The sequence below is a fragment of the Triturus cristatus genome, chromosome 2_1, assembly GCF_964204655.1.
Source record: "Triturus cristatus chromosome 2_1, aTriCri1.1, whole genome shotgun sequence".
Taxonomy (NCBI): Eukaryota; Metazoa; Chordata; class Amphibia; order Caudata; family Salamandridae; genus Triturus; species Triturus cristatus.
The window spans coordinates 1034206461-1034232833 of NC_140581.1; the positions used below are offsets into that span (position 1 = coordinate 1034206461).

The following is a 26373-nucleotide window of genomic DNA, read 5'->3' on the forward strand; positions in this document are numbered from 1 at the left end:
TCCAGAGCATATTATCAAGCCCATTATCGCCGCTTTAGCGGCAGCAGCGATAATTTTAACGCCGTTCTTGATAATATGCCCCTTAGAGAGAGGTAGCTTATCATTATGCTTATGATTTAATTGTGCTTATTTTCCTGATTGACTAAATGACATTTTGCCTTCTGTAATGATTATTTTGATATTTGAATAAATTAAAAGAACTGAGATTAGTGCCTGAAGTCTTTTCTTTAGTATTATTGGCTAAATGTATGACACCAGGATACTGCCTTTCGTGCCCGTTGCCCCTCATAAAATGAACTGCGTGAGGTCATCCGCATGGGTGTTGGCCCCATGCTTGCCTTTCTCCAATCCTCAAATCTTTATGTCTAGATTTTCACTCACTTTTGAGCATACAGTCACACTTAAAAATACCTATTCAAATTAAAGTCTGCACATAGGTTTCTTTTTGGAATTTTTATTTGTTATTTTGTGCAGGTCCGGCAAGCAGCTTCATAAACAAAGGTACACCATTAAATGCAAGGCATGACTTAAGGCCTATGCGTACTGCACTTTCAAAATACAGGCCTATGCGTACTGCACTTTCAAAATACTGGAAAATAATTAAAAAAATAATTTAAACATACTTGTAACATACAGACAACATATTAATACAATTCGATGTGCACTTATAGCAACTAATAAAATACCATGCACACATTTTACACATAAATCTTCACATAAAGTAACTAACCATCTACTATGCAAAATAATACGTGACAGCGAAATTGGGAGCTTGAGGCAGGTAATCTCTGTTGCAGTTGCACGTGCCAATTCAATGTATTGTGGGCATTGTGGTTTTTCAGGGTTAAGAGGCATATATATGTTAATACGTATATTGCGCCTGTAAGACAAGTGCAGTTGACTGTTCTAAAAGTGATAAGCTCTGTCATGGTTCCTGAAAATACCATTTGTTTTCTGACTGTTGGCCCATGTCTGCCCCTTCGATAGTGCTTTGCGCCACGATTGTAGTGGCGGGGTCTGCAACAGTAGGTGGCACTTCCTTCTGAACCCCAACAGGAGCTGTGTCACTGTTCCCCAATGGAACACTGTTGTTAGATATTGCCTGCGCCACTGTTGAAGCCTGAGTTGAAGTCGCACCTAGCGGCATCTTGCTTTGCCCTGCGGGATCTGGTCCCCAATTTGGGACGTTATTGTTGGGGTTTGGGAGTATACTGCCCTGGCCTGTTGGGTTTCCCTCTGGTATTAGGGCAGTGTTTCCAGGAAGGGAGGGCTCAGCAATAGGGGTAGCAGATCCAACAGCAGATGGGTTAGCTGCAACAACAGGGGTGTTTCCATTCTGCACTACTACCACCCCTCCCTGTCCCACTGAGGAGCCTCTTGCAAGAGGTGCGTCATCTTCTGTAGTAAAGTCTCCTTGGACGGCAGAGTTTTGCGTCATTCCTCCTCCGCTGTGACCAGCACCCATGCCCACATAACCTGGATACAAAGCACCGAAGGCATGTGCACCACCACCTGGGCTTCCCTGTAACCCACAGAGCACAAAGTGATTATAAGACATGTGAACAGCAAATAAACTTTTACAGAACCACATCTCTGACGACCATAAAAACAGGAAAATCATGCACTTAATAATCAAGCTGTATGAAGAGCATTTATAGCAGTTAAATGCAATAAAGTTGCATACCCTGCCTAAACACACACTTTAATTACCTCACAGTTAATAAAGGAATTAAAAAGAAATAGACTGCATGCTCACAAACAGAAATTATGTACACTGTGTTGCACTTGCTTTTATGACAATATTGTCGAAATAAGGCTCTTTGAAGTGAAGCTTACAAACAGAACCAAAAGCTAAAAAATGCACACCTGGCACTTATGCGACGGGAGCACTTACATATTACTAAAATGGCCACACATGATGTAATATTGTGAGCATTCTAGTGGTTGGTGGGGCAGAGCCTTGTGGTGAGGGGAAGATGAGGAGCGACGGGAGAAGCGGGCAGCTAGAATAGGGACGGCCATGTAAGAGGTTAGGGATAATAAAGCTCCGTAGTTACCGACCACGGTGTCTGTCGTTATTGGGAGCCTCCAAGACACGACAGCTGGCGACGAGGGTGGGATGAGCAGCATGCTCCCCTGAACCCTGAAAGGAACCGTGGTCTGTCTCCGGGGCGAGGCGCGAAAGAAGAAAAAAAAAGGAAGTTTGGAACTAGCGCCGCCCGCGCTGACACCGGAGCCTGTGCCGGATCAAATGCCCCAAGAGTGCAGGGTGAAAAGCGATACCCTGGCACCTGCCCTGACCTCTGCTGTGGGGACCAGGGTGCAGCGCCGATCCCAGGCGAAGAGCAACTCGCCGAGTGGAGGTCAAGCCCAGCGTGAAGCCAATGTCACGTGCATGCCAAAAGATGTGGCAGTGACAGCGCGCGCTTACCCTGTAGTGAAGGAAGTTCCCAGAGCCAAGCCGGTGAGTGAGACCGCCGATGTAGCGTGATCGATGTGGGGAAGAACCTGAGGGAGTGCTGAGCCTCGTGTCAAGCCCCGTGTGTGGTGCCGGTCCGGCGGCCATCTTTAAACCAGGCGGCTGCTTCAGGACACCCTTTGTGAAATAAGCAAGCGGCCATTTTGAAGTCAGGCACCAAACAAGCACTGGCGAAGGCAAGGAACAAACCCGAGCAAAAGCAAGAAGAAAGCAAACAAGCACAAGCAAAGGCAAGAGGAAAAGTAAATAAGCACAAGCAAAGGCAAGAGAAGAAGTAAACAAACCCAAGCAAAGGCAAGAAAAAAAATCAAACAAGCACGAGCAAAGGCAAGAGAAGATTAAATAAGCACAAGCAAAGGCAATAGCAGAATTAAACAAGCACAAGCAAAGGCAAATTGCGGGAAAAAAAGGCGATCAAGCCCGAGCAAAGACCGGAGAGCAAATAAGTGTGAGTTAAACGATCGCAAGAGGAGTGCGATGTCACGCCACGGCTCGCCCGCACGTCAAGAAGTGAAACCCGTTGTGATGGGGCTGTCGCACTTGCGCCCTCCAGAGCCTCTGGCGCTCGTGGTCGGGAGTAGCATGGGGCCTCGATGGGAGGAGTGGATTGAAGACTTCGAAGACTACATCAAAGGCTCCAAGGTGCTTGGTGATGAAGACCAACTCATAGCGCTCCGCAACCTTGTGGGAAAAGACATTAGCAAAATAATTAAGGAAATTCCAGCCGCGGATGCAGGGACGTACGCCAAAGTACGTGAGGCGTTGGATAGGAAATTTCTACACAAGAAGAATGTGGACTATGAGAGGCATGTGTTCCAGCGGGCGCACCAGGGAAAAGATGAGATGATGGATACATACATAACTCGACTACGCCGGCTGGCACGCCACTGCAACTTTGACGCGTTCTCGACGGACGACGCCATCCGGCTTCGCATTATCGATGGGTGCCAGTCCGAGACGCTCAGGAGAAAACTATTGAAGAAAAGTCACACCCTCGACGAAATAGAAGAAATGACGAGGGTGCACGATCAGGCTGAGGAGCATGCCAGGACCATGGAAGCAGGACGTACGGAACTCAGGGAACAAGTATGCCATGTGCGGACCAGTCGCTCCCGCCGAGGGTCCAGGGAACGAGGGCGGCACTCCCGGCTGTCGTCGCGCCGCCGTTGTTCTGGACATCGCCAACCGGAAGCAAGGCGGAGAAGCAAGCGTCAGGATCATGTAAGAAAAACACCAGCACGGAAATGCTACAGATGCGGGTATGATTTCCCGCACACCGGAGCCTGCCCAGCCATGGGTCAGCAGTGCCGCAAGTGTGGGCGGAGCAACCACTTTGAAGCCATGTGCAGCGAGTGTCGTCGGGAGAAGGACAAGAGCGCGCACAGGACGTCGCGTGGCGACACCCGCCAACACCACGCGCGAGCGGTGCACGACCGCCCAAAGTCGTCGTCCAGATCCTCTCGCTCCAGCCGGGAATCGCAGACATCCCGATGGTCGAGGAGATCACCATCCAGAGACTCCAGGTCAACATCGGATGAACAAGAATATTCAGTTGAATATGCGAGTATGGTTGCTGACCCGGACCAATTTAAGAAATATTCCCGACTGGACATCAGCATCGGTGGACATGCCACCAAATTCGTGATGGACAGTGGAGCGTCACTAAATTACATTCCGGTGACGGAGTACAAAAAAATGAACCCTCTCCCGCGCCTAAGTCCTGCATTTGTTCGGGTCTACACCTGGATGTCCAGGAAGCCACTTCCCTGTCTCGGGAAGTTTTCAACTACGCTGAGACACAACACAATGTCAGTTCCCGCTGTGATCCACGTCATAGAAGGGCCGGAGGCTGACTGTCTTCTTAGTCTGCCGACGGCCGAACGGCTGCGTCTGGTGGAAGTTCTCTATCGCGTCAGCAATGACATTGACATCGTGCACAAGCCACGCAATTCAGTCAACCTGGCCGGCTACATGTCGCGACACCCCAGGGCAACACACACACCTGAACTGTCTGTTGTAGAGGAAGAGGTCCATCTCGTGGAGGATCAAGCGCAACTGCCTGCAGCTTCCCTGGAGATCATTCAACATGTCAACCCGAAGGAGTGTCCGCAGTGTCCAGTAGTAGGGCACGGTGACCCTCCAGCCCCAAGTCAGATGACACCGCCGCCGCCTGGAGTGTGGCACGAACTAGCCCTAGACTTTTATGGCCCGATGCAATCAGGCAACTATGTTCTCGTAATAATGGACGAATACTCACGGTTTCCCATTGCCCAGTTTGTGCCGTCCACCAGTGTTGCCGCCACCATTGCAGTTCTAGATGAAGTCTTTGCAGCCTGGGGTGTGCCCAAGGAACTGAGAACAGACAATGGTCCACCGTTCACTGGACGGAAATTCAGCGACTTTGCAAAATCATTGGGTGTCCAGCATCGGCGGATAACAAATGTGTGGTCACAAGCCAATGGCACTAGTGAAAGGTTTATGGACATACTCGAAGAGACTTTCCAGCAAGCTACCCTTGATAGACGAGATCCACAAATGGTTCTCAATGAAGTGCTTCAAGCATATCGAACAACACCCCAGGCCACTACAGGCAAATGTCCAGCGACACTCATGCTAGTGCGCCCCATCTGGACGAAGATACCCACTTGGGAGGATGCATTAAGACCGGTGTCACCAGGTCGTCTTCACCAAGAAGTGGTAACTGATGCTGATTGCGCTGGCAAGGAGAGCATGAAAGCTTATGCGGACCACAGGAGACGAGCTAGATCTTTCTCGCCTCATGAAGGGGACTGCGTCGTGGTTAAACAAGAACCAAGTAAGGAAACGGACTGTTGGTTCCGGGCAAAGCCCATCACGGTCACCAGATAAAAGGGCACCGCGCTGACGGCTGAGTCTGAGAACAGGCGCATCACTTGCAATAGCCCCCACTTTCAAAGATGCAGTTCCACCATGAAAGAGACACTCACGCCGGGGCCTACAACGTCTGTGACTGAACACGGTGAAGGACATGATCGGATACCTATAAGTCAGGAACGGGACGCTGAGGGCAGCAATGGAACTGTGTCTGAAGGCATGTCCCTCCGGACAAGAAGAGACATTCAAAAACCTAGACGGTTGAACGAAGAGATGTGAGCACTGGTCACAAGCTTTAATAACAAAGGGGGAGATGTAATATTGTGAGCATTCTAGTGGTTGGTGGGGCGGAGCCTTGGGGTGAGGGGAAGAGGAGGAGTGACGGGAGAAGCGGGCAGTTAGAATAGGGACGGCCATGTAAGAGGTTAGGGATAATAAAGCTCCGTAGTTACCGACCACGGTGTCTGTCGTTATTGGGAGCCTCCAAGACACGACACATGCAGCCCGTTCTGTTTCAGTACACACTTCTCACCCGAGCAATGCCACAGGAGCACACCCTGAATCACATGGGGATTTAACCACATATGAATGAGGGGTCACTTTGCATCTGTGTCATCTTACTGATGCATACACACAGGCAAAAGCCTTATACGAGACAAATTGTTGTGCGCTACCTAGGAAGTGGCACACACAAGGTGTGCCCCGAAGGAGCCCTTTGGCGGGACGTATGGCTGGTTCCAGGGACCGGTCCCTAAAATGCAACCTGCTTAACACTGTAGTGTAAATAGGGCATAACAGCTCCCTCTGAGGCCTGATGAGCCAGGTTGTCACATTCTAGGAGGTGAACAGAGGGCAGGAGATGTTTTATTTCTGATGACCATTTGTAATCTTTGCTTTCCAACAGATGACTAGGTACTGTTGGCTTGTCAGGGGGAGTATAAAACTTTCACTACCTGTTTGGAAGAAATTCTTGGTACTTTCAGCAGACCACAGTAGCAGCTGCGGTCCGTGCAGGTAACAGTGGTGCGGTGGTAGGGACGTGTAAGGGGGGATTTCGAGGGACGATGCCGAGGGAATATTATTAATTTATTTAATTTTCCCTCTGCGTCGTTCTTCGAAATCCCCCTTTACCCGACCCCACCGCTGTTACCTGCATTGACCGCGGCAGCACAGTAGTGACAGGTTCCTAGCATGGTATATAAATTAACTGGGTTCCTCAAAAGCAACCATGTTTTGCTGGAAAAAATAGAGGAACAAGGTGGTTGGATCCCAAGAGGTAAATATGAACCTGGCATGGACATTCCCGTCTGTTTATCTGCAGAAAGATGCATATCTGCTGCATTGCCAGAGAGTAACATGACACTTCACACATAGACTCAAAAAGAAGAAAAAGCATTGGCAAAGCCAATAGGTCAGGTCTTTCATACGCTAATTCATGGCCAAGCTATAGGCTGGTGAAAGAGCAGACTGCCAACTTTCGCATATCGATATGGCCGACACGTTCCTTTAATGGCTAACTTGGAATGGCAAAGTATTTGTAGTGTGTGAAAAAACATTCAAAGATGGCCACCAGTGTGTATATCAGTGCATGTGGTGAACTTTGAATAGTTTACCAATTCTTTTAATTGTTTCTAACTTGGCTGTCTGTATTTAGAAGCAGCGCGCCATACATCTTCGAATTGGAAATTAATACATTATTAGTAAACCACTCAAAGATGGCTAACTAAGAAAACTGTGCCTGCGTGAATCATCTGGAATGCTGACATTTGCTCATGGGAACAGCGTTGCACACACACAAACTCTGATGCAGTGTAGAAGTGATGGGAAGTTAGTTTTTCTTTGTCAAGGCAAAATTGACTTAAATGGCACTTGAAACACTGGATGGGCAGGGACGTGATCTGGCACTGACAGACACTGGAAATCCTAAAGGCTTGGGGCTGGGAGACTCTGGGGACACTAAATCAAAAGGTTGTTTTAAGTATGTTCAAGCTCTCCAATTAATTTGAACAATAGGCAATCCCAAATTTATAGAACTGCTGATTTCAAAATAAGGTCTAGTCCCTCGTCTCTGTTTGACAGTCATCCTTCAATGACCAATTCTGTAGCAACCACATGTAATAGAATAGCCCAGAAATACTTTTTGGCAAAAAGGTGCCAAAAAGTATGGTCTGCAGTGTGACGGAGGGCTGCATTGAAGGCAGTCCCAGCTTCCCTACTTGAGCAAATTATGGGATCTAAATTGTTCTATTTCACTTTGCCCCATCTTCTTTATTATCACATAGCAGAGCAGCCTGAAATATATGAGTTCTGAATATGCACTGTACAAAACCTTATGTTTGATTTAATAAACTATAATGTTGTTACATGCATAATTGTAAGCTAGACCACACAGAGGTTTCACATAACAACTTACTTTTCTTTTGGTTCACAAATGCACTGCTGATAGAGCGGGAAGGCATGAATGCTTCCAAATTCATGTTTGAGAATTATCCCTTTTACAAAGTGCCTTTCAATGCAGTTACATAATCAGATGGACTAAGGTGAAACACTTGATACGTTCATGAAATATAGCCTTTTGAAGAGCCTTTATCAGAGCTTGGTGGTATATTCTTTTTTGCACAATGTCTTTAAAATAAAGGGATTTCTAAAGATAAGTGGTGAAGGACACCTTCTTTGCTTCTTTTCGTTTTACTTCAGTTAATGTGTAAATAAATATTTGGGAGTGTAACAGCTTTCTGAATGTCACTGCTAAGTAAACAGCAGGCCAGGGAGACACATGTAAAGGTCAGGAGGTCTGCAAGCAGCCCCAGGCCATACTTTGGGTACCCCTGGTCTAAATTGTATAGAGAGAGAGGTGTAGCACAGTGGCTAGAGTGGCTGACCATGGAGTGCGGGGCTCACGGTTCGATTGCGGGCGGCAGCTCGGCTCAGCATCATGTGACTCTGGGAATATCGCATTCAGTTCATTCTCTCACACCTCACACTCAGGAGCATTAACCAATTAGCACCAACAAAAAGAGTACATGATTAACTAAACCACATGTGAGTGCGTAAGTCTCATCATTAAGTGATATCACTCTGGGAAATAGCTCACTTAGGGGCATATCAGCAATCAGGCGCGAAAAAAAAATTCGGACGAAAAGCGGCGATCATTTTATCGCCTTATCTGCAAGGTCACGCTATCGCGTGAAACCTTGCCTTATCTCCATTTACCTTAACGCCCATCTTTGCATCCCTGTGAGATGCAAAGTGGGCGTTCCTCTCCAGTATAACGGGAGAAATGTCACTAAGCGACATTCTCCTATTATCAAGCCTCTCACAAAGCAGCATAGCGACAAGAAAAGTAGCGATAACCTCTGTTATCGCTACTTTCCTTACGCCTGCTTTGAAACTGACTTAGCCATGATATCCTATGGAAGGTGGATATCATGGCTAAGTATGTGAGGCCCTATCAGCAAGCTATCGCCAAACTTCGTGGGATTATCGTTGGGTTTCCAGCGATCATCACACGTTTGGCAGTTAGCGCTAGGATTTTTATCGCTTTTGAGATAAGCGTTGCTAATAGCATGCTATCTCAGTGATAAAAATCCACGCTAGCCAGCGATAATTATCCTAGCGCTAAGTGCGCTTAGCGATAATTATCGCCGGTTGTTGCTGATATGCCCCTTAATTTCCCCAACAGCCCCCCAGCGCCTGGATACCCTTAGCGGTGATAAGTTTGTGCTTTACAAATGTGGAATTATTATTTATTATTAAGCTGCGGTTGGTGATTGAGAGTCGATAGCACTCTCAATTTATCACAAAATAGGTGATGAAATATAGCGCCACATGCAGGTGTAACCCAGAAAGCAAAAATGTCATCCTTGCCACACAAGGGTAATGCGCTTGAAATAAAGGATAGTAATCGCCTGTAACGTAGACAGAATATTTTCATTTAAAAAGCTACTGGTGGCTTTAAACCATACCCGTTTTGGCCCAATGTTACAGGTCACACACAAAAAGTTTAGGAAACAACATCACCACATTTCATCCATGCTCTTTGCGCCAGGCCTATATTTTGGGTTCAGAAGGTTGAGAGGTGTGCAGGGAGCGTTGGCGAATAGTGCTGCAGTTAGAGGCACACCCAGAAAATAACTAATTAGGTTCAGAAAGCCTGTGTGCTCCTAGAGGTGAAAATAAAGCGCTAACAGACTTCTTAAATGCGCACTAGTTTGTTTTAATTACACCAATCAACACCTTGTTTCAAACAAATTGGCATGCCAGGCTAGGATGAGCACAAGTTGACACTAGTGGGACAAAAGGAGACCAAACGTGTGGCGGGCAGCATTCTGTATTTTTATTTACAGTCCGTGAAACAACAGGAAAGAACGAATGACACCTGGCTGATGCTCACAGAAGAGGGAGGGCCTGGAGCTCGAGGACAGGTAGAGGATTACAGGCAGCCCTGCTGGACAACGTGAAAACATCGAGTAAAAGCTGAGGTTTTGTTAGTGGAACACGAACCTCCACTCACCAGTTTTGTTATCAGTGTGGGGAAGGGCGCTGAGCCCTTGATTGAGTGACTGATCAATTGAATGAAACAATTTGGAAAGTGCCACCAGATACTACAACAAGAAGTGTCCTGAGCTTGTAAAGGGTAACAACCAGAGCCCAGATTTACTGAAAAGACACGCAGTGCAGCAAGCTACGTGACAGGGAGAGGACAGGATTGCACCATATCTACTAGGATAAAGAGCATTCCTGCTCTATCTGAGCGGGCACACTGTATGCTGACTAGCACCAATGCAGGCACCCTTGTGCCGTGGTGCACGAGTGCATGTGTATCAGGCAGCATTGTTGATGTGCAGGAAGGGACACCTCCTGCACAAAAGCAAACATAGAAACAGAAAATAAAAAGGGGAAATGAACATATTTCTCCTCATTATACCTCTGTTAAGAAGAGGTACCATTTTGACACTTTCCCAGGTTTACTAATCTTAGTAAATCTGGAAATGTGCTAAAACCCATGGGTGGATGCGTGGGAACACCCACACTCCACCCGTGGAAGGCCTTCCCAGTGCAGAATAATGCAAGGTTAGATTCACTAGCCACGTAGAGTCATGCAAAAACATAGAGTCATGCAAGAGCATCGATTCATGCAAGGCAAACCTTGCGTGATTCAAGGGCAATGCAAGCCCTTAGTATATCAGGTGTCATCTGATGGGCATAAAACAGGAATTGAAACATCCAACTGCGGGGACAGAAACAAAGTGAACCAAAGTGAAGAAAGTAAAGCCTATGTCCAGTGGCTGACTGGGGACTTGATTCACAAAGGTAAACTTATACTTTTATGTAAGTTTGCAATTGTTTGCTATTCACAAAGGTATTTTACAAGCAGTATCTGGCAGGTATAAGGATCCAATAAAAAGTTGAAGCAAAAGAAGGAGGAGATAAGAGGAGTATCCCAGAGGGTCTCGTCCGCCTAGTTGCATATATTTCAAGAAAAAAGAGCCTGTCTTTGTAGTGTGTGCTAACTGCCTGCAGGGTGGAAAAAGTATGAGGCTTTTTTATATAACCCTCACCCACCAGGGTTGCCTCTTGGTGGCATGCTTCATCATAGAGTTCCTCCTGTTCTGCTACAGAATGGGGCATGCTACTACCTAGTAATTATGCAGAAGCACTAAATGGTATGTTCTAGATGGTGATAGAATAGGAATACGAAGGTTTTTGTTCAATGAAAATTCAAAATACCCGCCGGATAGGAAAGCAATGGTTTAATCCATCCTCCAGACAGTATGGTTACAAAACGGGGAGAAAAATAGAAAGTATGGATGTAATGACCCTTCCTTTCTACAGGTCTATATGTTTCAAGCCATTCCCCATGTCTTTTTTTCTGTTCCAAAAAACTATCTCACTGATTTAATTTCAGATCCAAATAATGTAATTGACGCAAAGTGACTTCACACACTCTGCATGCTTATAAATATACCTATCACTTACTTGGTAAGGAATTTAGCCTGCCATAGGTTTTGGCAGATACAAAGATAACAGGGCGCTTCAACCAGCTATATAGGTAATGCGCCCTGTGCAACATGGATTTCAAAACACCTCAAAGTGAATTAAAGTCCATGTAGGCTTAGAAAGGGATGCTTAATGAGATGTTTAGGTGAGCACATCTATTAGGAATATTGATAATCCTCGTGATTTGAACACCACCTAGGTGATAAATATAGTTATAAGCCTGCAGTGTGTGAAGTTACTTTGCGTCAATTATATTATTGGAGCAAGAGTGGAATCAGGGAGTTAATTCCTAGCTCCTTAATAAAAGCCATGGGGAATGGCTTGAATTATATTGGCCTGTAGAAAGAAAGGGTTATTACATCCACACTATCTATTTTTCTCCCCTTTTTTTAACCATACCGTTGGAGGACGGATTAATGCATTGCCCTCCTATCCGGAATAAACCCTCCTACTCCTAGTCTAACACAATCTAGAGCATACCATTAAATGCTTCCATGTTATTTGCAAGTGGTAGCACTCCCTGTTACATAGCAGAACGAGAGGAGCCATATGATGAAGCATCCAATCAAGGGGAAATCCTAGTGGGTGAGGGTTATATCTTGCGCTTTTTTACTACCTGCAGGATGTTAGCATACACTAAAAAGACAAGCTCTTTTTTCTTGAGATCCATTAAAAAGCAAACAGCATGTTGTGAAAGAATAATACTGCTATGTGTGGAGCCAAATCCCATTTTATGTCTATTTTAAAGAATTGGTAACAATGGGCCTGGTGCACAAAACAAACCCTCAGATTTGATAAATCTGAAGGTTTGCGACAGCTGAAACACTTTTTGCATTGTACTAAACCCAATTAACAATTTAGGGACGGTTTTCTGAATCGTTAAGGAATTGCTATTTGGATGGTGCGTGTTGAGGGCAGACCGAATTTCGGTTTCAAAACATGAATATTTTCTATCAGTTCAAAATTGATTGCAAGCCAATTGCAAACAGGAAGGATTCCCCATAGGGACCCTTTTCCCCCTGAGAATATTGACAACATGTTTTTTTACGAGAAGGCAGTAATCCATCGTACCACTGGCTCCACTTAAAAAAGGTTTGTTTAACTTTACATTTTTTTAAACGCATTAAATTTTGCTATCAGAACAATGCGCTGCATTAAAAAAACTTGATTACTTTATTTAAAACAATCACAGGCATGGTGGTCTGCAGACCCTATCAGGCCACCATGCCTATAACTCTAGCTAATCACAGTGGGTCTCAATATGGGACCTCCGTCATGCATAATACGAGGTGAGTTGAATTGCAAACCACTACGATTTGGAATTTTGTGAACCAACCTATTAGTACATTGGCCACTTCGCAAAATTCCTTCCCATCGGTAAAAACGACAGTGCACGATTTGCAACCACTTTTTGTGAATGGAAATTTCGTACACCAGGCCCTATATATCTTGCAGATAGCTGTGCTGTCAAGCCAGACGTGCCCAGGCCATCAGCATCTGCACTTACATAACACTTCTTGTATAATCATTCTAACCTGTAATGTGTAAACTTGTGAGACTAACACAAACCACACAATAACCCTTGGATTTATATCGGTTATTAAGCTCAAGTAAGGTCCAACCTCTTATTTTTCTACGATTTAAATGCTTTGAATTATTGTGACAAGAAGCATTATTGTAGTATTGATGCTATGCGTATGTTGTTTTCTGTCAGAATACATGTGGATAGTTGGGGCAGGGATGTGCTTCTTATTGCTTATAGGCTGCGATTGTTATGTTGAAACAGTAAATACACACATACAGAGAAAAACAAGCCATCAAAGCTCATCTTCAAGTAGTTTGGCCAGAAGGGTAAAACAAAATGCAGAACTTCACCCCATCTGATCCAGACCAAATAGTCATTGCTGAGGAGGTCCTGCTTGCCTTTTACTGTTAACTTCTGAAAGAATGGGCAGCTCATTTTTGATATTTGAAATATTTATGTATTTTACATATTTCTATGCAGCTAACTCTAACCAGTTATGGGACTGAGGCTTAGTTGCTTACCTGCATTTCTTCTGAGCTTACAATGCCCACCTTTGCAGGCGATCCCTGTAAGAAAACAAATTACATATTCATAATGTTAATCACAAATCTCCCTCACACAGCAACATTGCTTTTCCTTGTAGAACACTTTCATAGACATTAAAAATCAGACTTACTGCTGGGTCTGTTGCATACTGCATATAATAGAGTCCGGGGTATGGCTGCAATCAAATAGAAGAATAAAATAAATAAATGTGCATTGAAGACCAAAAGTAGGGAGAAACATCAAAAAGACTGCTAAAATAAACTTACGTGGTGCATCGGCCCCTGATGGAGTTGCGGATAGATTGGTTGCAGTGAGCCTTGGTGATGGACAGGTTGCACTGAGCCTTGGTGAAAGTGAGGATGGACAGGCTGCCCAGGGCCTTGGTGAAAGTGAGGATGGACAGGCTGCACGGGTCCATGGTGAAAGGGAGGATGCACAGGTTGCATTGGTCCTTGATGAAGTTGCGGATGAAAAGGGAGCATGGTTCCTTGATGAAGTTGTGGAGGAACAGGCTGCATGGGTACCTGGTTAAGCTGTGGAACCAAGGGCTGCACTGATCCTTGCTCAAGGTGTGGATGAACTGGTTGCATCGATCCTTGGTGAAGATGGGGTTGAATGTTCTGAGTTGGTCCTTGGTGAAGCTGAGGTTGCACTTGTTGCACTGGTCCTTGGTCAAGTTGTGGTTGGACTGGTTGCATTGATCCGTACTGAAGCCATTTTTGTATTACAGGGAGGAGCTTTAAAAAAAAAAGATTTCCTTATATGATTATTTTATTTTTATGTAGATTTTCAACAATGAACGTCAAAGTTTATCAAAGAAAGGTACCCACATACATAATGACAAAAATAAATTGCACCCTCCTTGTCTCATAAATTCGTCTTAGCTCTCCCTAACACCTTATTACTCTCCATCCCTTCCCATAATGCTCTTCACCACCCACAGTCCCCGCGTTAAACTGCTGCCTTGTCCTTTCTCTACTTCACTTACCCTTGCATCCTTCCATGTCTATTTTAAAACGACAGACATCTTGTTAGTGGTTTAAGATCTCCCAGACTTATTACTACTCACTGAAAGTTTGTTTGTGACTATTTTATATTAGTTAACTACAAGTTATCTAACTGCAACAGGAGAGCTACTTTCGGCTTTTAATTTGTAAGCTTATTATCTGACTGTGTTACAAATTTACGCTGGTGCCTTATTTTTATGCTGATAGAATGACCTGCAGGTTAGATGAGAATTATCTACAATTCTATTTTAATAATATTGCCTGAACGTGTTTAACAGATGCTAATTGCCATTCCTTTTTGTACCTTGTTGTTTAAAAGGCCCATCATAAATATTAAAGACTAGGAATAATTTCATCTTTATACCCTCAGTCCTTCTAACAGCCATGGCGTGGTTGATTAAGTTCAAAGATAACTATTTTTCAATCTATATTCTGCAGAATACTTCAGGTCTTCCTTTACCAAAGCCTCACTTTGTTATGTTGCCTCTGTGTTTTCATGCTTTTCTAGCATATTGAATGCTAATGTTCACATATGATAGATCTTTGAATGCAAAGGCTTTCATCTGAATGCTTCCTTGGTACATGGGCATGGACAGAGAGTTTCCTTCTAGCTCAAGCCTTTCCCTCACAGGTTTCCATGCATAATTTTATATTAGTGCATGATAAGAAACACACCTCGTAAATTAACACCAAAGTGTTATTGTGTTGTATTCCAATTTAACATTTTGCGTTAATATAAATACCCATTCTGGACTTCCTAAGTGAACCTCTGCTGAGGTCCCCCATCTCTAACTTGTTCCCAAGCTGTTGACTCTGCAGGAGTCTTTCACCAACTGTAATAGGATCATGCCTCAACCCAGCAATGACATGTCTGGTTACTAGAGTGGCACCCATTCCTTTCATGATCAACCCTCCTAACCGATCAAGGAATTCCATCAAGAAATATAAACGTAGACAACTTAAATACTTTACTGAAACTCTAACACAACTGCTCAGCAGAGGATGTCAGAAACCTGGCCTCATTTTCACTTCCAATAACATCACTTGCTGATCTGAGGTTTTCTTCAACTACTTAGTGCCCATGAGACATGCCACCGGCTCCAAAACATTCAACATATTTCTTCACCCTTCAAACATCTGCTTTCTCTCCAGAGTCACTTCCACCACCAGATAACTTAAATCATCTCTCTTTCACCTTCAGATAATCCCCAGTCCCAGGAGAGCCCATGATTCCTGAGAGGCATGCCTGTAACACTCATCAGCCAGCTACCCCAATGCTGCAGGCCGAAACCTCTGATCCACACTGAGTATCTCTAGTCAGTCCCTGAAGACCCTTGTCTAATTCCTCCCACTGTGGTGATGGTCTCAAACGCTCATAGATCCATAATTCATATTATTTGCTTGCTATGCAAACTGGGCCACATAAGCCTCACAGAAAACAGCTGTAACTGTCAAAACACTGTCAGTTTAGTCATGGACAAGCGGAACATTCCAAGAGGGTGAAAGGAAAGGAAAGGGGTAGCAGGGGAAGGGAATAGGAACATTCCAAAAGGTGGGGAGAGCAAGGGAAGGAGTGAATTACAACACTTCTCCCTTCCACAACAATAGGAAGGGAGTGCGAAAGGAGCAAGGAAAGGGGGCGGTACAATAATGTAAAAGTAAGCAAATAACACAGGTTACATATGAAAACTCGGATTTTCAGAACATGAGAAAATTATCAATGAATAACATAAACTTTGTGCCACGAAGCGGCTCTACGTGAACGAGAACAAGAAGGATCCTCATTTGTCGTAAGGTCTCTTGAGAAGTTTCAGGATTTGCAACATAATACCTCTTGTGTGGTGAGTCTGGAAGATGACTACTCGTACTGCAGCTAGCAATGTCATGTGAAATTCTATCCATGCTCCAGGTTCTACCATAATCCAGTGTGACCACATTCTTTTTGACCTCAACTATTCTCATGGGTTTGGAGAATTTGCTATAACAGGGGCGCCGAGCAACTGGAAGTTTTACTACTACACTGTCCCCAACTTTCCAATCAGGAACTTTCACTGCATGTTTCAAATCATACCTTTTGGTATACTCTTCTTTATGTTATTTAACATGGCTTTCCATCTCCTCTCTGTTTACCCATTTGGGTTCACCTCCACCCAACCAGTTGGGGATCATTTTGGTTCCTGGTAACCTACCCACAGAGCTTACAGCTGTAACTGTCAAAACACTGTCAGTTTAGTCATGGACAAGCGGAACATTCCAAGAGGGTGAAAGGAAAGGGGTAGCAGGGGAAGGGAATAGGAACATTCCAAAAGGTGGGGAGAGCAAGGGAAGGAGTGAATTACAACACATTGACATTGAAGAGGTCCACTAAAAATAAATATATTGAAAAATAGGAAGAATGCCTATGGCGCCAAAACCCCTCTTTGAAGAACCATGAAACCCTATGTAAATAATACACACAGAACAGCCAAACTCATTTTCAAGTCCAAAGCCATATTCCTCAAGCACTGTGCTCTAGTGTTGTGAACGGAAATATGAGTTCCTAAACTTCAGGCCAATGCAGGCTTAAAGCACCTGCTTGGCAAACATTTTTGTTTCGAGGAAAGATTTTGCACAGCAGGAGTGTGTTTTCACTGAACATAAAACAAACGGCCCAAATGCAAGGCAGTATTCTGATAGTTTCAAGGAAAATCAGAACTGATCACCCCTCCCTCAATGAGCAGGGGGCAACCTTCATTGTGACTTGATGGCCCCTTGGTGTATGGGTCGCCCGGCTAGAAGCTTTCACTGGCAAAACCAGAGATAAATGTCAGCTTAAGCCTGGTGCTGTCCTACCTCTAAAGAGAGCTGGGTAAATGCAGATTTGGTGGGCAGGAGCACTGCAGAATACAGTTGTATTCCCCCTGTGCCAAATTCTATGTAAGGCTCAATGATAGTAGTTAAGGACATTAAAATCACAGGCTCCTGGTGGATTTCTGACTGGCACATTATTTTGAGCCAATCATCCTTTTATTTTCAATCATGACCAATCTTACATCAGCTAGAAACGACTCTACATTTCTGGGGCAGTTCCACCTTACTTGAAAATATCATTGTAATCCGGCTAAAAAAAAGTCATAGGCAGATCATCCGATCCCCTGTGAATCTAAACTTCTAGAACAAGCAGCCAAGAAACAATTCAAGTCATGGATATATTTCCAGGATTTCCCTTATGATTAACATGCAGGCTTTCTGTCCTTGCAATTCAGGGAGGCAGTTCCTACTTTGCATAATTGCTGATGGTGACACCCTGACCTTATTTGATTTCTCATCTGCCTTTAACTCCATCAACCATAACATCCTTCCTGGTAGACTCTGGGAATTCAGTATTAGAGGTTCAGCTTTGGTATCAGTGGTGTCTCAAGAGTGCCATGGACCCTACCGCAACCTGGGGAAATGGGCGCCCTGTCTGCTCTTTATGCAGCAAACTACAGCAATAATCAGGGTTTCAGTGGGATCTCCAGGCCTCTGGATCCCAATGCCACTGAACCTGTGCACCATTGAGAGCTTCACCCCTTTGTTTCTCTCTATCATGAAACACTAAAACTACAGAGTCCCCAAGGTGCCACCTTATCTCCTTTATTATTTAACCTGTACCATCTCTTACTGGTGAAGCTGTTAAAATCCTTAAATCTCATAGATTACAATTATGCGGAAGATTCAAAATTAATCTTTAAGTTCCTGCCTGCATTGACAGAGGAAAATAAAAGCTCTGGTAACACTCAGATTGGTATTGAGCAGTGGATATGCTCTAAGAATGTAAATCTCTTTGCCAGTAAAGAGAAAGCCTGCTCATAGGAGCACCACATGCCACTTGCCCAAGCAGGATATGACCACTTGACTGACGTTCTTGCCTGGCACAAACCGCAAATGTTAAAAACGTTGGCATCTGGATGGAGTGTGATTTAGCCATAGGGACTCAAGTCAACAAGTGGTCAGTACAGGTTTTTTCATCATCGCCTTTCGAAGAAAATATTTTGCTATCTGAATTTTTCTGAAACGATACAAATCCCCATATCTGTAGACCTACTAGAATTTACTTCACATACAGTGCATAACACAGATGTCTGCATGCAGGCAGGTGTAGGCTAGAATAGCTTTACATTGGCTAACAGTAGATAATCATACACAGATTAAATCTCAATACATGATTTAGCAAAGATGGCCTTGCTTCTTTAGATGTCAATTAGCAATGGATTTGCCAAGGAAAACAATATGGTCAGCAGGCAAAATTATTTTATCTTTCCTTGATACAGAAAGAACAAGTTGGGAGGCCACGTCTTCTCACTAGACACTGCTGAAGTTGAGAATTCTCATCCATTAACAAAAGAAAAACTGTAAATGTTGGACAATTCAGATATGTCTTGAATATCCATCTCTTCTGTTAAATATGTTTCTTGTCCTTACTGTGTTAGGTACATTTTCAGCTGTTAACCCAGATCTAAACCACCCAGTGCCGAAATATCAATTCTGCAGTGGATGTGGAGCGCTACAAAAAACATTTACCATACATAACGTAACGTAGCGAAACGTGACATTAACATAATATGACATACTACCACAAAGCATCACATGGAATAATATAGCAGCATCTGACACAGTTGTTCATTCCTTTCTGCTAAAAATCTTAGAAAAACGCCTCAGGTAAATGGCATAGTTCAGAAATGGTTCTCTTCTAGTCTAGAAAATCCCAATAGCAAACTCTCTCTCTAGCCTCTGATGGAGCATGGACTCGTATAAAATAGAATTGCTTGGATGCAATCCTCCCAAATAATTCATAACACTGTATTAATAAAGTATTGTGTAAACTAATATGCACTTCGTTATATATTCTAGCAAGACGAAGCTTGCTTACGTGTTTTACTAACAAGTAACCCGAGTTAAACTTAAAATGGCTGCTAACGCGGGAAACTGTACTGCGCATGCGTCAACTGCATCTACGCAAAATGATGTCCTTTTGCTTGGAGGGAAATTTCTGCACCTGCGCAAACACATTTAAAATGGCCTCTTGAAAGCTCACCTGCTAAGCATCTGCTTTGCTGAAGCTAAAACAAGCTATTTACTAAGTGCTAATGCGGGGAGATCTTTTAAAAGTAAATGGGATTAGAGTAGAGATAGGTGTTTGACTTCTTGATTAGTTTGTATTTGGGCCTCTGTGTGGGACTGAAGCCTGTACTTCACGTGACTTATTTATTATTGTTGAATAGAAATGAATACCATATGTATACTTTTGTCTGATAAAGATGTGAATGCGGGTGGGAAATAAAGCTTGGGAATAAGAATTAAGGGGCAGGAATATTAAACAAAGAACCAAAGAAAATTATTAGAACTTAGCATGGTGTGATGATCATCCCCCCCTTGCCTGTCCAATCAGAAATAGGAGTTTCATAAAGTTGAAACATTAATGGGTGGTACATGAGCAGTGAAAGGTATAATTGAGGTAGTTTAGTTAGTTAGATGGTCATGAAGCGATGCTGAGATGCTGAGAGACCGGGATGCTGTCCGAGAGCTGAGCGAATGCTGAAGAAGAGTCGATTTGCAGACTTAGAATTTAAGCCAATTAATTAGAAGAAGATCGCGGAAGAATCGAGGAGGGAACTAAGATAAATAATTCGAAGAAGATCGTGGAAGAATCGAGGAGGATGATAGTGTCAGAGAGGAGTGCGATGCAGGCGTCATATCTAGAAGGGGTAATCTATCCTGTCCTGAATCCTGTCCTGAAGTCTTTGTCACCTGTTTTTTCCCAGGGTACCCTTCCATCTCCTTGTCCAAGGGGTTGGTTTCCACACCATCCTAGGTAAATATACTTCCGTGCAGTATGTCAATGTACTGCTCTCTCTATCCTATCTTTTCTGAGTGCTGTCATTGTGAAACCTCGTTCTAATATAGGTGACTAATTATTGAAATAATTGATTTTTCTTTCTTGGAGAAACGGAGTGCGTACTATATTTTGGTATTGGCTCTCATGAATTTAACTAGATAAAACATTTAAACCTTTCCCGAGTCTGTGGTTCTTTCAAATTCAATAGGAAATATAATTCTATGTCATTTCACCATCAACTAGTTCTAACTAATAGGTCCATTGACCAGAGGAAAGAACTTTTTGATCAGTGAAAGATTAGTTAAAGATTTGACAGGTAACTAATCTCATAAAGACATTTATATAAAAATTGACCCCCAGCGGTATTTACTGACCTATTCGAATGTGTGTTCATTGGCCCAGGTGAGTATATGGTGTTTGAGTACCTGAGGTTGGTAACCCGCTGGATCACCCCTACTGTCTCCAAAAAGGAGCCCCCCCAGGTTCTATCCTAATAGTCGCTCTATTTAATCTCTCTGATTGCTGTATTGCAACTTCAGTGGTCGGACCACAATGGGACCACAGCAACCGCTGGGGATCTTCGATCCCTCGCCATTGATGCAACAGTCTGGGGCAGTAATTTGCTGGTCGTGCCGCTGCTGCACCGCCAAACATATTTTGGCTTTCCTGACTGCCACACTTTTCACGGCAGCGATCCTGCCATGAAAAGTGAGGCGGTCATGAAAGTAAGTGGGCCTTATTGGGCCCCCTGGTGCCCCCGTGCCTGTGGATACATGCAGGGGGCACATGGTGTGCCCCCATGTGTGCATGCACCCCATGTCCTGCATGACATGGACTGCAAAGTCCATCCCATGCTGGACCTTGTATTGGTGTTCCCTAGGGGCTGCAGTTCAAAAGCTCACATATGAGCCCTTAAACTGCACCCCCGCAGGACCATCATGCCACCAGCCCACAAGACCAATCGTAATCTGGTGGGTGGGCAGTGGTAGAATTTGGTAGTCTTGGAGCGGAGCGCTGGCGTGGCGGCCGGCACCAATCTAGCCAAACTCATAATAAGGCCCAAAATCTGCATGTCCATAGAAACATCTGGGCCAGATGAGCACTATAGTACATCAGGCTCATCCTTGAATTAAAATACCTTATTCAAACAGAGGACTTTAAATCAGTGATTCAATCTCTAGCCCTATCAAGACTTGAAACTGGAAATAGCCTATTCATGTTCATCCTCAAAATTCACCTAGCCCCTCTCAAGGTAGCTGTTTATGCTGCTTCCATGCTTGCCTCAGGTACTGGAAGACCAGAAAACACTCTGATCACTCTTAATGTAATAAAAGCTAGTAGTTTATTCAAGCTAGCCGGTAATTTTAACAAAATATTTTACGAGGGGGGGGGGGGGCTACATGCTACCTATCGCAAAAGCTGGCTATCTTCCAACTCACTTACTCTCTTTGGAACAGGGATACTCTTCGCCTTTGCTGAGAAAATCAAAAACTTTAGGACAATTCTTTTTAAGGAAGGAACCCAATGGGTGGAGTTCCATTCCTCCATCTTGTCGAATCTGTCCTTTGATATGATTTAAAAGGAACTAAAAAGGTCTCCTTTTCCAGGGCCATTTTTCAATTTAAAATTTGATGTTATGACCACGGCTTTTGACACCCTTTTGGAAAAAGTGGATATGTCTGAATCTGCAAATATTTATACATTTTATACCGGCTCTGTTACTAAGGTTTCCTGTTTTTGTCTGTTAAAGTAAATATTCTACAGTGCATCATTTGCATGTCTGTGTGAGCCCCATTGTAATCATCTGAAGTAAATTTTAAGGTGAGACTGCATGTTGATGTTTTCATCTATACTCTTTTTAAATTCCATGGACCTATCAAGAGGGTTTTTGGGCATAATATTGATTCATAAACATCAGGAGACAGAAATATCGAAATTTAAATATTGTGACACAGAAATATCATGTTGCACAAATATCGTTGACAAGAATATTGTTTTTTGATGTAGGTAATATCGTTGTATATGATACTGAATTTGTTAAGATCTTTTTGACTAATATAGTGGTTAAAAGTATTGCTTTTTAATTATTTTAATGTGTTTTAGTTATATTAATGTTATGTTTTACTATTGGTTATATAAATGTTCTTAATTGTTTTTAAATCATGTTTTATACATTGCTAATTGTGTCATAGCAGGATGTTGGGTTTGTAGGGGGTTAGGGTGGAAAGTTAATTAAGTAATAATTAATTAAGAAATGTTTAAATACATTTTATTTAATTATATGATTGATATTCATTATGTACTCCATGTAATGATGATTTATTTTTGTAATATATCTTTGGCAGGCTGTTAGATTTGTAGGGTTATAGGGTAGAAAGTTAATTAAGTAATAATATATTGTTAATTGTTGTTAACTGATGTTTTAATTAATTAATTTATGAAATATTTATTTTACTTATATTTTAGTTGCAAGCTTCTATGCTTGTAGGGTTGTAAGTGTATTACATAAAAATTAATTCTCATTTATTATACATAATTATTTAATTGGTTTTCAATTATGTAAAATATGGAATACCTAATTATTTTACCTATAGTTTAGTTGCGGTGTGCTAGGTTTGTAGGGGTATAGTGTGGGAAGTTAATAAAACAATAATTAACTAACTATTAATTATTATTTGTACATTAATTGTTTAATTGAAGTTTAAATAAGTAAATTGCGAAATACTTGTTTATTTTCATTTTATTTTAGTTGGGGGATACTACGTTTGTAGGGGTCAAGGGTGGTAAGTTAATGAGGTAATAATTACTTTGAATTGTTAAATCATTTATTTTAACTATGTAAGTTATGGAATAGTTATTTTTTTAGTTATTTTTTAGGTGCAGGCTGCTATGTGTGTCGGGGTACAAGGTGGAAAGTAATAGTTAGGACCATGTTTCCATAGGAAAAGTGTTTATTGACTTGCCTATAACTTTGGCATCATTTGACAAATTGTCACAAAATCCTCCCATGAAAGTGTCAAGTTAGGTCTTGTCCTGCATAGAAAGTTTCGGGGCAATCCGTCAAGTGAGGGCTGAGAAAAATAGGGGGTCAAAAAAAGGGCATTTTACATGTTAATTCCCACAGGGGTTTTTCATACAACTACAGCTCGAACTACTGGACAGAATTACACCAAATTTAGCAGAAAGGTAGATTTTGTTTCAGAGATCACACATTTTATTCGGTGCAAATCTATTCAGTATTTTGGATATCTAGGGATGCATAACCTCCGAGGTACTGACATTCCCCATGCTGCAATCTAATTGGCTGCCAACACTTCAACCAGGAAGTGTTGGCAGCCATCTTGGGACTCGGCTCCAGACAGAAAAAAACTTGTTAAAAAAGGAAAGGGGGCAGGGTAGGTATACCCTGACCCCTTAGCTTTGGTCCTGGGGTCCAAGAGGGACCCTGCCATGGCAAACAAGCACTTTTCAAAAAAACAATTGTCTCAAAATCATGACAGCGCTACGAATCCCCAGCAAAGAAAATACGCGTGTTCTCCTGCGCCTGTTTGCATTAAGCCCACTGGTTGAGCCAAGTGTCGGGGGCATGCTGGCATTGAATAATAAAAGGTAGGGGGTGCACGGGGCCAACCTCCTAGCGGTCTTTATAGCCCCGGGGACAGTCACCTCCCCGGGGTTTTATTACAAATAAGGAGGGGGCCGCAAGGTCCCCCTTCATTGGCCTCCAACAGCACCGGACATGATCACCTCCCTGGGGCTTATTAAACGAAAGGAGGGGGCTGCATAGATCCCCTCCAGGAGCTTTACTATGCCCCTGGGACCACAAACTCCCAGGGGTGAAATAAAAAGGAGTGGGATGCGTGAACTCCCCCTGCCAGGCCTTAGGGACCACCATCTCTCCGGGGCCAAACAACAGGGAAGGCCCTCCTGGACCATATACAGCCCTGGTGGCCACCATCTCCACAGGAGCAAATCGTGAACACAGAAGGAAGGGGGCCACGTGGACTCCCTCCTGTAGCCATATATGGCCGTGGGGACCACCCAGGGCCGGCTCCTGCTATGTCCAAGTGTGCCCACCACGGGGATATAGCTGTTTGCTTTTGCTTGGCGTGAGCTTTGACAGCTCCCACCAAGCAAAAGCAAACACTCTGCTTCTAGCAAGCGGGAGCTGTCAAACCACTCCTACTTGCTGGAAGCGGAGTTTTCATCTCTGTCCCTGCCGACAAACATGCAAGCAGAGAAAGGGATGACAGGATTGCTCTTGCATTCAGTGAGCTGCATTTCTAGCAGCTCCCAGTGTGCAAGAGCAATGCTTGCTCCTGCAGGAGGCGGAGAGCTGGCAGGGACTGAGGGGCCGTGAGGTTCTCCCTGCAGTCCCATAGCACACTGAGTACCCTGGCTGGGACCAGTGCACCCAGGGACACCTGGCCAGGCCCCGGAATATGGTGCCCCCGGGGCCAAAATCAGCTCGGGAGGGGGATGAGGGGCACCCCACCCCGGGGAACAGCCATTACAACGCGGTTTTTACCACGCGCAGCTTTTACATCGCATGCGTTACAACGCATGCGATGTTACAACGCAATGCCATTACAACGCAAGTCTTTACATCGACTTGCGCTAGATGGCGTGCTAACATTACAAATAGTGTAGTTTACTATACCAACACCTTCCCTACTGTTAAGTGGACTGGAGTTGGAATAGTAAATTACACTTTTCTAATGTTAGCACGCCATCTAGCGCAAGTCGATGTAAAGACTTGCGATGTAATGGCATAGCGTTGTAACATCGCATGCGTTGTAACGCATGCGATGTAACTGCACGCGTTGTAATGACACGCGTTGTAATGTCATACATCCCCCCACCCCTATTAGGACTTGGCCGGGCCCTGGGGTATGGTGTCCTCTGACTCAAAATTGACCTAGGGGAGGGGGGCCGCGTGGGTCTCTCCTCCCCCATTATGTCTTGGCCAGGCCCCTGGGGATGGTGTCTTCTAGGCTGAAATTGGTCCAGGGAGGCGGCCTGGCCTCCCTCCCTATTAAGTTTTGTCAGGGCCATTTTGGCCCTAATGTTCAGAAATTAAACCTCACTAGAGGCATTTACAAACATAAAAATAGCAGATGCCCCCATTGAAGCTCTACTTCTGTAAAGGACAAATAATCCTAACTTCTGGGCTTGGTAAAGTCAAAGCACGTGTGTTTTCTTGCCAGTTCCATATTGAAAGACAATCTGAAATCCTTTGTGGAAGTGACTGCATCGTTGATCTTTTGGAGCACAATCTGTATGTGACTGTGACGAGTGGGTTCTTTGTTGCCCTGTCCTGGTGAGAGGAGGGTACATGGTTTACCCTTTTAAATACTATGAGTATACAAATGTGCTTTATCACCTGAAAGCTTTATCCGTTTGGCCCTGCCCACCTTAGTAGCATGCAAAGGTCTTCCTGCCTTTTACCACGATGATGGACAGCTTAACAAGCGACCCCTCAGCGTGTTTTTCGCTGATTTTAGTGAGGAGTTCTTGATGCCGAGGAATATGATGACATCTACATCAAACAAAGCACTTACTTCATATAGTTAAGAGGAAAGACCCTTGTTTGTTGAAGATTTACCTTTTTCTAGTCTCATTGTCTTGATTCGTTTTATCCTATATTTCTGGATAAAAATGCACCAGGAACAACCACATTGCCAAAATGCACACAAGGTCACTGGAGATATTTCCCCATGGTCCATTACTCAGCTGTAGTGTACAAAGCATTTACAAATCATGGTAGCACTTACTAATTAACTAGTAATAAGTATTCCAGTTGGGTTGACATTTTGTTCAAAACTGTGGACTCTTTTGGGATAACTGGACAAGTGCGGTTCCGTTGTGGCCCAGTCACTCACACAGCTACTGAAACACCCACACAAACACTTAAATACCCACTCATACTCAGGCACTCACTCACCCACTGACAGACCCACTTAGACACTGATACATCCACTCACAGACCTACTCAGACACTCACACACCCACTCACAGGCACACTCAGACACTTATGCACCCACCTACAGACCCACACAGCCACTCACAGAGCCATTCAGACACTCATGCACCCACTCAGGCACAT

At 43.8% G+C, this 26373-nt stretch overlaps 1 protein-coding gene across 1 annotated transcript in view; it reads right to left on the reverse strand.

The window, feature by feature from the left end:
* Window positions 1-446: 446 nt before the first annotated feature.
* AMBN (ameloblastin) overlaps window positions 447-26373 on the reverse strand; it is a 67703-nt gene continuing 41776 nt past the window's right edge. Inside the window, exons 8-11 of the mRNA XM_085640817.1 lie at window positions 13670-14140; window positions 13534-13578; window positions 13379-13423; window positions 447-1522 (exon numbers count right to left, since the gene is read on the reverse strand). Coding sequence (XP_085496943.1) covers window positions 926-1522; window positions 13379-13423; window positions 13534-13578; window positions 13670-14140 — 1158 coding nt within the window. The 3' untranslated portion in view covers window positions 447-925. The remainder of the gene's footprint in view (window positions 1523-13378; window positions 13424-13533; window positions 13579-13669; window positions 14141-26373) is intronic.